Source organism: Rana temporaria, chromosome 2, assembly GCF_905171775.1.
Source record: "Rana temporaria chromosome 2, aRanTem1.1, whole genome shotgun sequence".
In the NCBI taxonomy this organism is placed as follows: domain Eukaryota; kingdom Metazoa; phylum Chordata; class Amphibia; order Anura; family Ranidae; genus Rana; species Rana temporaria.
The window spans coordinates 66,275,903-66,289,984 of record NC_053490.1 but is presented as its reverse complement, the minus strand read 5'-3'; the positions used below and the strand labels follow the sequence as shown (position 1 = coordinate 66,289,984).

The 14,082-nt window shown below is 44.1% G+C and overlaps 1 protein-coding gene across 6 annotated transcripts in view; it reads left to right on the top strand.

The window, feature by feature from the left end:
- LOC120929096 overlaps positions 1-14,082 on the top strand; it is a 197,712-nt gene that overhangs the window by 49,577 nt on the left and 134,053 nt on the right. For all 6 annotated transcript variants that reach the window (XM_040340307.1, XM_040340309.1, XM_040340308.1 and 3 more), the window contains 3 exons: positions 2,337-2,374; positions 3,236-3,270; positions 12,614-12,675. In XM_040340307.1, the coding sequence (XP_040196241.1) occupies positions 2,337-2,374; positions 3,236-3,270; positions 12,614-12,675 (135 nt within the window). The remainder of the gene's footprint in view (positions 1-2,336; positions 2,375-3,235; positions 3,271-12,613; positions 12,676-14,082) is intronic.

Genomic DNA, 14,082 nt, shown 5'->3' with positions numbered 1-14,082 from the left:
TAGACACTCCCCCTTGCTCGGGATTGGACAGTTCACCCGAGCAAGGGGGAGTTTCTATACGCGGCGCGGCGGGAAAGACTACAGCTATTCAAATGAATGCTGTAATGTTCCCCGCCCGTATTAACCAGTATGCGGCGTAACGGCGGCGGGATGCAGCGTAGCGGTGGAGGGGGGTATTCTATTTCGGTATCTGGGGTATTTTCGGGAGTACGAGTACTCCCGCAAATACTCGGAATCGGTACCGATACTAGTATTGCTATCGGGACAACCCTACTATTAATGAATACAAAGCCTGCTCGGATTAGCAGAGGCTGTAACATCATCAGCCCACGTCTCAATGACTCTCAAAGCCAATCCGAGCAGGCTACTGTATGTAGCCTGCTCATTTTGGCAGAGGTTGTTACTCCAATCCGAGAAGGCTCTGTATTCATTAATAGAATACATCGCTCGCTGGGATTGGCTCAGCGGTCTTTACTGTATGTAGACGAAGCTACATACAGTATTACCGCACAGCCGGCTGCATTTGATACCTGGCGTATAAGACAACCCCCGGTTTTTGCCCGTTTTTTTTAAGTGTAAAAGGTTGTCTTATAAACCGGAAAACACAGTATGTATGGCTGGGGGAAAAAACCAAAACATACCTTTAGAAAACAGCAGGATCACCTTCTGGATGCCTGGAAGCTGCAGCTCTACCAACCCCAGAGAAGTGATCTACCAATGGTCACTTTTCAGAGGGGTGGTAAAGACTGCAGCCCGCCCAATTGAAGCCTGAGTGTACTTTCAAGATGAAAATAAATGTTAAAATACATGGTAAACTTGGTGATACCAGGGGGTGTCCAGTACCCCTGGATACCCATGGTGTCACTAAATAGGTCACAGTGGATATACTGCAGGTGATGGTAAGAGATTATGGGCATTCTGGTTGGAAGCAGTGATCTCAAAAGTATAGCCTTAGGCCCATGTAGGGGGCAAAGTATACAACAGGAATATAACATCGCATTTCTGAAGAGAAGTGTTTTCAGGGATTGCCTAAAGGTGGCCAGAGTAGGAGATAGCCAGAAAGATTGAGGATGGGAGAGGCTCTGGAGAAGTTCCCGGAGATGAACATGGGAGGAGGAGACAAGGATGCTTGATAGCAGGAGGTCTGGGGAGGAGCAGAAAGGACGGTTTGGATGATATTTGGAGACAGGATTGGTGATCAATTGGCAGACATTATGTGATTGGTGAGGTGATGTTTCTGGTGGCAGCAGAATTCATGATAGACTGAAGAGGGGATAGCTTATGGAGAGGTAGGCCTATGAGAAGTGAACTGCAATAGTCAAGGTAAGAGATAACAAGGTAGCTTGGTGGTTTCGTTAGTTAGAGATGTTATGGAGGTGAAGTCTACAAGCTTTGTGTTTGCTAGGCTTCTGGATATACCGTATTTTCCTGGGTGGCATTGTATTGAATTGAGGACAGATTGCAGCATTGATTCCTGAGTTAATTTGGGCTTCTTTCTCTTGACTGATATTTTGATGTTGATTTGATCCTTGGGCTGTGTCAGGCCTTTCCTTCTACCTTGGCGTCTCCCCTTGGACAGGATTATAAGTTAACCACATTTTTGCAGGATATGGTACAGTATACATATTTTATGGCCATCTAACTTTATATGCAGCATTAGTGGTTTCCTTTCCCTGTCTAATTCATATTGTAGGGCTGATATCAGGTGAACACATCTACCCAAATTCATATTTTAACTTCTCGAATCTTACGTCATCAGTCCATTATCTCCCTGAAGAAGAAACGTGATGTTTAATAGTTGAAACACATTGCGACTGTTCATAAAGAGGGACCTTGATGCCCTCTGTGTGAGTTGGATGAATCTAATTGATTATATGAATCTAATTGATTATATATGGGCTGATATGATGACGTATCTATTCACTGTGTTTTATAATCAATCTTTGTACAAATAAAATTCGAGTTTTTATTATATTTTTTGTATCTGTGGGGCCTTAAAAGTCCCATGTCCATTTTTTTAACATCTTGTTGTGTGAATTGTGTGCCTCCACGCTTGTTTTCTCTACATGAACAGGTTTTGGCCTACTCAAAGTTTATGCAAGTGTGACTGCAAGTCTCCTCATACATAGTAATTATAGGGGCACTGGCACCACTGGCCTGGTCTGAGCCCCATCAGTTCTTGTTTTCTCTAAAGTAGGTGCTAATGGTTATCCAGTCAATGTCCTTCCCAGGGTTACAGTGAAAGTGGACCTCACATAAAAAAAAATATAAGAAATATAAGTGATTTTTTAAACATGTTATTGAAACTATTTTTTTTTTTTTTTACTTTTTTTAAGGATAAAAGGAAAAAGGAAATGAAACACAAGACTGCAAGGTAAGAGATTATATCCCAAAAGGAAGGGGAGAGGTGGTTGCCTGGGGGGTGTAGGGGAAAGAACACAGAAGGCAGCCAACATTCTAAAATAAAATAGACATAGGATAAGCCAAGCCCAACATACAGCAAAACTGCAGAAATTAAGATGAATTATTTATGTGACCCTTTCCCTTTCCTGGTCTGCAGTGGTCAGGACCTACCAAAAGGGGTTCAAGGAAAGAAAACCAGTGACAGGGCCATGGGCAGCAAAAGGCTCATTGATGCAAGTGGGGAGCAAACGATGGGCCATGTAGTGTGATCCAACAGAAAGCTCAAAATTCTGGTTCGGATAGAAAGGTGTCAGAACACACAGTGTATCATAGTTTGTTGGGTATGGGGTCTGCGTAGCTGCAGAACGGCCAATGTGACCATGCTGACCCGTGTCCACAGCCAAAAGCACCTACAATGGGCACGTGAGTATCAGAACTGGACCACATAGCAATGGAAGAAGATGGCCTGATCTGATGAATTAAGTTTACTTTTACATCATGTGGATGGCCAGGTGCATGTGCGTTGCTTACCTGAAGAGGGTATGGCACAGGATGCAGTCAATGGAGGCAGTGTGGTGCTATGGGCAAAGTTCTGCTCGGAAACCTTGGGTCCTGCCATTCCTGTGGCTGTTACTTTGCAGTCCATGCCTCAACGGGTCAGGGCTGGTTTGGCAGCAAAAGGGAGACCTACTCGATATAAGATGGGTGGTCATAATGTTATGGCCAATTTGGTGTGTCTATAATGTAGACACAAATAATCAATTTAGTCATGGAGCTGTGGTATCTTATACATGATTTTCCTTGTTAATAATGTTCATGTTCTTTATTACAGGAAAAAATTGAGATTTGATAGAATGCCTAATCCTGGTAAGATATTAAATCAAAGAAAACTTTTCACAGACAATTAAATATTATCTCCTATTGCAGTAATCATTATGAAGCTTACATTAGCGGTATCACTTATCATATTAATCCAAGATAGGAAGGCGCACACCTGACATATTGCTATTACTAAGGCTGCTTGCCGAAACATGTAAACGTATTTTTGCTGTAATTTTTCTGGTTGTACTAATACAAACAATGTTTTAGCATGCACATATGTCGGGGTATATACCTTCCTATCTTGGATTAGCATTGAGTGTTGGGGATCGGCACCCTTGGCTGCTGCACCGATCTCTACCTCATGCATGTCTTCAGGGATGGAACGCAGTTTTGGAACTGATCATTGAAAAAATTATGGATTTTTGCTTATCCACTTTCACCGCTTGCCGACAAGCGCACGACGATGTACGTTGGCACAATAGCACGGCAGCGCGAATGGGGGTACAAGTACGTTTTCTTTAAATTGCGGGTTAGTGGTCATGCGCGTGCGCCACCGGCGGGTCTTGCATGTGCCCGCCGCGTACTCTGTGACCATGCCCGCAGGTCCAATGGACTCTATGTCCGCCGGTGTCCCGCGATCGTGACACGGAGCTTCAGAACGGGGAGACGCCTATGTAAAAAAGGCATTTCCCTGTTCTGCCTAGCAACATGACAGGGATCCACTGCTCCCTGTCATCGGGAGCTGTGATTGCTGTCATGTCTGTGGTAGCCCATCCCCCCACAGTTAGAATCACTCCCTAGGACACGCTTAACCCCTTGATCGCCCCCTAGTGTTTAACCCCTTCCCTGCCAGTGTCATTTACACAGTAATCAGTGTATTTTTTTAGCACCAATCGCTGTATAAATGACAATGGTCCCAAAATAGTGTCAAAAGTGTCCAATGTGTCCGCCATAATGTCGCAGTCACGATAAAAATCGGAGATCGCCGCCAATTTTATAAAAAAATTACAGAAATACCTTATTTTGTAGACGCTATAACTTTTACGCAAACCAATCAATATACGCTTATTGTGATTTTTTTTTTACCAAAAATATGTAGAAGAATACATTTCGGCCTAAACAGAGAAAGAAATTTATTTTTTTATATATATTTTGGGGATATTTATTATAGCAAAAGGCCCTTTTTTTGTTTATAGTGCAAAAAATAAAAACCACAGAGGTGATCAAATGCCACCAAAATAAATCTCTATTTGTGGGAAAAAAAAGCACGTCAATTTTGTTTGGTGCAACGTCGCACGACACACCAATTGTCAGTTAAAGCAAAGCAGTGCCGCATAGCAAAAAGTGCTCTGGTCAGGAAGGGGGTAAATTCTTCCGGGGCTGAAGTGGTTAAGCAATGCACTCACATAGGGTAACATGAAAAAGTTCCATTACAGCTGCATTACATTCCATTCAGTTAGGCTGCCCATGGATGAGTTTTTATTTTTTATTTTATTTAATCAGCGGGTTTGATTAAAAAACTGACCCTATTTCCCCATACACACATTCACATACAGCTGAGCTATTGTATTCTGACAGCATGGAGACTGTCCCAGCATCAGAATACACTGATCAGAGCAGTATGCTATAGCTTGCAGCGCTGATCAAGAAGTTAAAATCCAACAATCAATGGGTTGATTGACTTCTGTTCAACCAGCGTGCCCATATGATATTCGCTGGTCCCTGCTGAACCAGCCAAATTTTGATGTATGGCCGGCTTTAAAGACACACAAAGAGCAGCTAAAGGAAGGACTACCACCTCTGACCAGTTTTCATTTGTCTCGGAAGAAAGTTCTGGCTTTTGTTCAGCTTTAAAGCTAAACTCTTGGGGCCGGATTCAGATAGGAGATACGACGGCGTATCTCCTGATACGCCGTCGTATCTCTAAGGCCGGCCGGCCGGTCGTATCTATGCGACTGATTCAGAGAATCGGTTACGCATAGATATCCCTAAGATCCGACAGGTGTAACTGTGTTACACCGTCGGAACTTAGGCTGCAATTCCAGGCCGGCCGCTAGGTGGCGCTTCCGTATCTTTTATGCGTCGAATATGCAAATGAGGAGTTACGCCGATTCAGAAACGAACGACCGCCCGGCGCATTTTTTTTGCCTTGTTTTTGCGTTTGGCTTTTTCCGGCGTATAGTTACCCCTTGCTTTATGAGGGGTATGTGCGGCGTATCCTATGTTAAGTATGGCCGTCGTTCCCGCGCCGAGTTTTGACATTTTTACGTCGTTTGCGCAAGTCGTTTGCGAATACGGCCGGACGTAATTTACGTTAACGTCAAAACCAGTGACGTCCTTGCGACGTCATTTGGAGCAATGCACTCTGGGAAATTTTGTGGACTGCGCATGCGCAGTTCGTTCGGCGCGGGGACGCGCCTGATTTAAATATTACACGCCCCCTACCCGCCGAATTTGAATTCGGCCAGCGGATTTACGCTACGCCGCCGGAACTTTTTCAGGCAAGTGCTTTCTGAATAAAGCACTTGCCTCAAAAACTTGCGGTGGCGTAACGTAAATCAGATAGGTTAGCGGATCTTTAGATCCGCTAACCTATCTGAATCCGGCCCTTGCACTGTATAAAATATTTGGAGGTATACTTTTAAATACCTTGAGAGACCTCTGTTCTGTAAATGCTAGTTGAGAACTTTCTTGTGTAGCTGATATTTTTCAGAAGAAGTGGATAGCATGGAAAATGATTAGAACCTCTCTGAGATTTGTCTGTGCCCCCAGTAGGGAGATTTACCCCCACTCTTTCCCCAGATGACCATACTCACCAAGACGGAAAGGAAAATGGGAAATCCAAAAGTTGTTTAGAAGTAAGGGGGAAACTTAAAATGTGAACAAATGGTGACAAATGTTTAAGGTCTTGTTCACAAGTGTGGGCAAGGGGCTGTAAAAACAGGTGGATGAACCAGGGTTTTAATGACCGGACACTGAGGTTTACGTAAACATAACCACTACCAGTATGGCCAGGTGAAATTTATACAACTTGATGTTTGGAAGGTAGTAGACCTGGACAATTATTCGTTAAAGAATCTAGATCGCGATTCAACCACCCTTGCGATCTTAACACAGCATTTCCCTGATTCAGTGCAGAGAGTTCTCTGCTCAAGCCGACAGCTGTCAAAAAAAAAAAAGCAGGCAGTCTGCCAAGTTTATCGCAACATCGCTTAGGTGGACATAAAGAGAAACATTGTAATATTTAGTTATTTTGAAATAGATCATAGGAATGAACTTAGGTCTGTAGATGAGGGCAGTTTAACCACTTAAAGACTAAGGCCCAGATTCACAAAGCACTTACGCCGACGTATATCAAGTTACGCCGACGTAAGTGCAAATGTGCGCCGTCGTATCCGTGTGCAAGACCCACAAACAGAGATGCGCCTAAAAATAGGCTTCACTCTGCCAACGTATCTTGCTTACGCCGGCGTAGAGTGGGCGCACATTTAGGCTGGGAGCATGGTGCCGCTCCCATTGATTAGTCATTCAAATATGCAAATGAGGGAAATACGGTGATTCACGAACCTGCGTGCGCCCGACGCAGGCTACGAGAGGTGCGCGTAAGTTGTACGTCCGGCGTAAAGTTAAGCCCCATAAAGGAGGTGTAACCCAGCAGCAGACATGCAAAGGTCTGCACAAGGGAACACAAGCAGGCCAAGCCGGCGTATTTTACGTTGGACGTGTGTCTGGCTGGGCGTAGGTTATGTTCATGGCGTACGCAGTGATCCGGCGTATCTTAGGCAGCTTTTCCGACGTGGTTGTAAGCATGCGCAGGGGGATGCATCCACGTCACGGCGCATGCGCAGTTCGCTAAACGTACTTGTCTGGCGCTCGGACCATCATATGCATGGGGTCACGCCTCATTTGCATGGGTTTGCATGGGTCAAGCTCACTTCCACCTACGCCAGCCTGCGCCTTCGAAACCTACGCCACGCCGACGCAGCGTTCAGGTACATTTGCGGCGGCGTAACGTATCGCATTTACGTTACACCGCCGCAAGTTTTACAGGCAAGTGCTTGATTCACAAAGCACTTGCCTGTAAAGTTGCGGCGGCGTATCGTAAATCCCTCCGGCGCAAGCCCGCCTAATTCAAATGATCCGGGTAGGGGGCGTGGATCATTTAAATTAGGCTCGTTCCCGCGCCGAACGTACTGCGCACCAACGTCGACGTGAGTTATGTCCTTTCCTATTCACGGACGACTTACGCAAAAAAAATAAATCAAAATTCGACGTGGGAACGACGGCCATACTTTAACATGGCAGGTCTATCTATACGCCACGAAATAGCAGCTTTAACTATACGCCGGGAAAAGCCAACTAGCGATGACGTAAGAGAATGCGACGGCCGCGCGTACCTTCGTGAATCGCCGGAAAAAGCTAATTAGCATACCCGATGCGGAAAACGACGCGAACTCCACCCAGCGGGCGCCAAGGTATTACACCTACGATCCGAAGGCGTACGAAGCCGTACGCCTGTCGGATCGAAGCCAAAAGCCGTTGTATCTTGGTTTGAGGATTCAAACTAAAGATACGACGCGGCAAATTTGAAAGTACGCCGGCGTATAAGTAGATACTCTGGCGTACTTGTACTGTGAATCTGGCCCAGTATTTTTTTGCTAGAAAATTACTTAAAACCCCCAAACATTATATATATATATTGTTTTAGCAAAGACCCTAGGAAATAAAATGGCGATTGTTGCAATATTTTATGTCACACGGTATTTGCGCAGTGGTCTTTCAAACGCAATATTTTTGTAAAAAATACACTTTAACGAATTTAAAAAAAATGAAACAATAAAGTTAGCCCAATTTTTTTGTATAATAAGTTGATCTTTATTCTAAGCAAAAACCTCATGATTCTCATTTTAGCCAGAATCGTGCAGCTTTAGCAGGTAGTAACGCCAACAAGTGTCACTCATTCAAGTGAATTTGACCTTGGTGCAGCCACGTGTAATGCATATGCTTGTGGTGCAGTGCACGAGGCTGTCACTGGTTAAAACAGGCATTCAGAAGGTGACATATCACCTCCGAACCGCCTGTGAAATAACTCTGAGAATTGTGGATCATTTTTAAGACGGGCAAGTTAACACCGCCACAAATGTAAACAATTTGTAGATTTCCTATCATTTCATGTTGAGTCCCTGGACAAACTGACAGGAGATTCACCCCTTCCCTTCTATATGAAAAACAACCAATAAAAGGGCTATATATGGATTCGTTGCAGTAAAACTAGGTGTTGCAGTAAAACTAGAGGCTATTTACAAAAAAAATTAGAAAAGAGAATAAAAACATAACATGGGAATTGTGAATAGCAGATAAATATCTGACCTGGGCATCAGCACCATTAGTTTCACCAACTGCTTTATAAAACTAATAATTCACTAAGAAACTTTAATATACTGTGATATGCCACTGACTCAAGACTCCATAATAAAACATAAAATCAATTATTCTACCAATTTTTTATTTATTTATTTTTAATATAATTCCATGCTCAAAACTGTATCTAAAAGAAAATGATACATCTCCAAACCAAAGCAAGTACACAGTATACATTATGCACTGCTGAAATCATCGACAAAAATGATTCACTACTACTGCAATGAATCTGTTATTTGGTAGTCATTGCTCCTTTAATTTATGTGTACGATGCGAACAGAAAGGAGTTTGTCAAAGGTGTAGCTGTGTTTAATTTGGCACATGGACCAAAAATCCATTGTATTGTAAAGCCTTATGTAAAATTAACCCCAAATGCAGCGTAGTTATAATGTTTAATAGTCTTTGCAAACCGTATAGAAATATGGGGCCAGATTCAGATAGGTCAGCGGATCTTTAGATCCGCGTAACCTATCTGTTTTACGTTACGCCGGCTCAAGTTTTTGAGGCAAGTGCTTTATTAAGAAAGCACTTGCCTCAAACGTTTCGTAAATCCCCCGTCGGAATTCAAATTCCGCGGCTAGGGGGTGTGTAACATTTAAATCAGGCGCGTCCCTGCGCCGAACGAACTGCGCATGCGCCGTCCGCTAAATTTCCCAGCTTGCATTGCTCTAAATGACGTCATTGGTTTCGACGTGAACGTAAATTACGTCCATCCGTATTCGCGAACGACTTACGCAAACGACGTAAAAAATTCAAAATTCGACCCGGGAACGACAGCCATACTTAACATAGGATACGCCGCATATAGCAGGGGTAACTATACGCCGGAAAAAGCCGAACGCAAACGACGTAAAAAAAAAGCGCCGGCCAGTCGTTCATTTCTGAATCGGCGTAACTCCTCATTTGCATATTCCTCGCGTATACAAACGGAAGCGCCACCTAGCGGCCAGCGTGAGATTGCAGCCTAAGATCCGACGGTGTAAGTCACTTACACCTGTCGGATCTTAGGGAGATCTATGCGGAACCTGATTCTATGAATCAGGCGCTTAGATCCGACCGACGGAACTCAGAGATACGACGACGTATCAGGAGATACACCGTCGTATCTCTATCTGAATCTGGCCCAAAGACAATATCACACGTTGAATGACGGGTTTTCGTCAGCCACACCTACATTCCCACTATAATATTACATGCAGAATTCGAGTTTTTTCATCAGCTACACTTAATTTCCCACCACATTAGAGTCTGCAAACAGGAGTACATTCATGTCTGCAAAAGTATCTGTATATGGTTTTACAGTAAGGGCTAGTTTACATTTGCTTTAAAACATGGTGTCAGGGATCGGATGGGAGACTGATTTGCTGAGGTCGGCCTCTCTTATATCTCCTGTCCTGGCTCCGCTGAAGGTGAGACACAGGAAGCCGAAGGACAAGAGGGACACGAGTGCCTGGAGCAGGAGGTCCCGGCAGAACAGCTTGGCAGGGTTCAGCGGCCTGGAGTAGACTGTGATGAGCTGAGCAGGAACAGGTAACAGCCAGGCAGGTAACCAAGAGTTAACAGCAACCAGGAACATAGACAGGAGCAAGGTCTCAGGGATAGCCAGGTTCGTCAGCAGGCGGGCAGTGAGGTACCAAATCATAGACAGAGCCAGAGTCAGGAACAGAGCCGGGTCAGAGTTGGGCATCAGTACAGCAACAGAACATAGGGCCAAGGTCAAGAGCAAGCCAGGTCTAAATACTGGGAGGACACACAGGATTAGAGCAGGATTCAGGAACACAGCTGAAGATCAGTCAGCAAAGCACAAGAGCCCAGACTCCTTTTAAATAGGCTGTCTGGTGAATTAGGCTCGTACGTGTGCGCGCGCCTGTGTGCCATTCTATGGCAAAGGCTATGTGCTTGCGCACGTCTGTGTGCAAAACGTCTCACAGGAGTTCCCTGACACATGGCTTCGGACACGCTTTGTTAAAGCTCTCTGAACGCCAGTCAAAACTCCTGTCACTAAACAAAATTGGTTAGCTTACAGTCCTGTTTACACTTTGCTTTTGCTTGGTGCTTCGGTTGGGCTCCGATGAGGCTTTGGTGGAGTTTCGTTGAGGCTTTGGTGGGGCTTCGACTAGGCTTCGGTGGTGCTTTAGTGGGGTTTCAAACAAGTTTTGCCATAGACTTCTATGGAGGCTTTGAAGACGCTTTGAAGCACCATTGAAACTACATGGGGTAAAATTTGCTGAAGCAAAAGCAAGGTGTAAACAGGATTGTAAGCTAACAATTTTATTTAGTGACAGGAGCTTTGGCTAGCGTTCAAAGCCTGGCCAAAGCCTTGTTTTGAAGCAAGTGTAAACTAGCCGTTCATGTGTGTTAAAGCCAAAGCAAGTGTAAATGAGCCCTAAAAGTGAAATAGCTACTTCTCACTACTCTCATATGGTATTGGGTGACACAGACTCATGTATAACCGACCAGTTTCGCCAGTCCCTCAAGCTTCATCAGGGGAATTTGTGGATATGAGTAGTTCAGTAGTAGCTGGCTATAGACTAAGACAGTGTTTCAGCTATCCTTGCTTTGGTTTTGTGTTGATCAGCGGTCAGAGGTGTCAAAGTTCAAAAAACGGGTTGCATACAATGGGGCCTTATCGTTAATGCACAACTTTGGGGGGAGATGTAAACCAGTTACAGGTGGAAGAGATGGGAATTCTGAGATATTCTGGTTATAGACTCCTGCTGTGATGCAGAGAAAACACATTAAAATAGTTTTTGTCAAATAAAGAAAATGACAGTAGTGTTGAGCCTGTGTTTTACTGTTAGGCATCTGGTTCTTTCGACCCCTGCAGCCTGATAGAGGGTCCTGGTATGGTGGTGATGCATGTACACCAGTGCATGCATGTATGGGAAAAGCTGTAAGGAAAACACAAGCTCATTAAGACGTATGTTGAGATTCATGTACACTGACAGTGAGTTTAGGAGCTTTTGGCGTTTTTTTTGCCAGAGCTCCTAAACTCATCTCCATTAAAGCTTATGTGTCCATGTGCATTAGGCTTTTACCGGAGTTTAGGAGCTGCCGCGTTTAGGTGAGGTTAAACCTCCATCTCCTAAATGTGGAATAATCGTGTTCAGGATAGAAATGTTTTGAACACTGGCCGTGGGAAAATGCAGAAAAAATGCATTTTACGTTTTCCCGTGGTCAGGGTAGGCCAGTGTACATGTATGTAAAAGCCATTATTTCTTTATATTTCGGATTGGGTAGGGAAAGGTTTTATTGCTCTCTGTGTTCCAGCTAGGGAAAATCAAGTCGACGCATGCTCGGAAGCATTGAACTTAATTTTTCTCAGCACGTCGTTGTGTTTTACGTCACCGCGGTGGACACGTCCGGATTTTTAACCGATGGTGTGTAAGCAAGACTGATGAAAGTCAGCTTCATCCGATATCTGATGAAAAAATCCATCGGTCCGTTTTCATCAGACGAACTGATCGTGTGTACAGGGCATTAGTTCCAGGAATGCCTCAGAGAGCCTTGGGGAATAGTGCCTGCTTTGCATCTGAGGAACCTATAAACCTGAGACCTTAGTTCCTCAATCTGCATCCAGCAACACATACTATACCCTACAGTACAAGCAAAAGTGGTTCAGCAATACTGAGTTGGCTGGCAACACATTTGGTGCTAAAAGTTGTCATTGTACTTATCTATCGGCAGTTGCCAAGTTGAACCTTTGCCCATTTCCACAATTATCAATGCAGAAAAGTTGCCAGAGAGTTCAGGAAAGCGATTGTGCTTTGTCTTGTGATGCAGTTTATAATAATGTTCCTGAATAAAACTGTTACTCTTTGCTTTTAGATAAAGAATTTAAAAGAAATATCACGTTGGGTCTATAGCATAAAATCTAGCCTCTTTAGGAATTTACAGTGTGTCTGTGCCGTTTCACTGATTTCAATTGCACATAATGCAATTTGCTCATATTTTATTCTGTTTTCAGGAACTGTGCGAAATGCAGAAATGCGTCATGACTCAGATAACCGCACAAATGAAGACGACATGGTCAGTTCTGTGATGATTTGTAATTAGCTCCTCCATTATTCAGTATTATTATTCAGAGTGTGTGTTCCTGTTCAGATAAGCAGTCCTGTAAACTACCTTTTCAGATCTACTTACTGTACCTAATGGGTTTTGGAACTCTTCTTGGTTCTCCCTGAGGCTACATTCTGATGGCTGAATAGAAGCGGATAGCTAAACGCCACCTCTGGACTCAGCAACACTCCATGCTATTGCCAAAAAACAAACTGGATGCTCATCTGTGGCCAGTTTGTGTTCAGTCAAAACGTCTCAGAAATGCCAACCCAGGATACATATTGGCTGCATCCAGGGTCAGTCTGAAGCTCAATGGTCATGTAACCGCTTAGATGAGTTTTTACATACAAAACACAAATCTTACAGATGCAGCTGTCAGTGGGGTTGATTTACTAAAACTTGAGAGTAAGGATGGGCTCAGGGGTGTTCGCAACTCCACTTGCCTGTGCCTGCCAGGAAGCTGACGCTCCGCAGCGCTAATCACAGGCAGTGAGACATTTCCCGATCCGCGGCTGCACAGATTGGGAAATGTCTCACTACCTGTGATTAGCGCTGCAGAGTGTCAGCTTCCTGGCGGGCGCGGGCACGTGGGGTTGCAAACACGCCTGAGCCCATCCTTACTTGAGAGTAAAATCTGGTTTAGCTCTACATAGAAACCATTTAGATTGCAGGTTTTATTGTCAGAGCTAATTGAACAAGCTGAATTTATAATCTGGTTACCATGCACAGCTGCACCACATTTTGCACTCTCCAGTTTTAGTAAATCAACCCCAGTGTGTGCAGGCTGCTCTTACAGCCCCTGACAAGAATCTACTGATTCATGTCGGTGGTTGCCCCTGCTTACTACTATTTTGCTATCTGAATGTAGCCTTGGAGTAGAGAAGTATCCATAGTAAATCAGTAATTCAGGCACTCTTTTCTGGGCTGTACTCTTCATCTCCCACTGTAATGGCAGCAATTAAGGATCCTTTTTACATATTTCGGGCCGATCAACAGAGAATGCTTGAGCAGATCCTCTACTGAATCCGAGCAGAACGGAATGGATAGAAAGAGAGGAGGTGTTCACTGACTTATCTCACACATTTGTATTGGCCACATCCCTAAGACAATGAACAAAAAAGGAAATCTCTCCCCCTATGTGGAACTTTAAAGGCCAAACAAAGTGTTGAAATAGTATTAGAAACAGGTACACACACTGGCACTTGATGGTGGTACACGTCACAAGCACCTAATGTACATATAAAAGAAAAGACAAATAAACAAATACCAAACAGTAAAACAGCACATACGCCACACTGGGTGTGGCAACTAGACAAAAAACTCTCCTATTGGATGATAGATGAATGCCCGACGCGTTTCTGGAAATAGACCGTCATC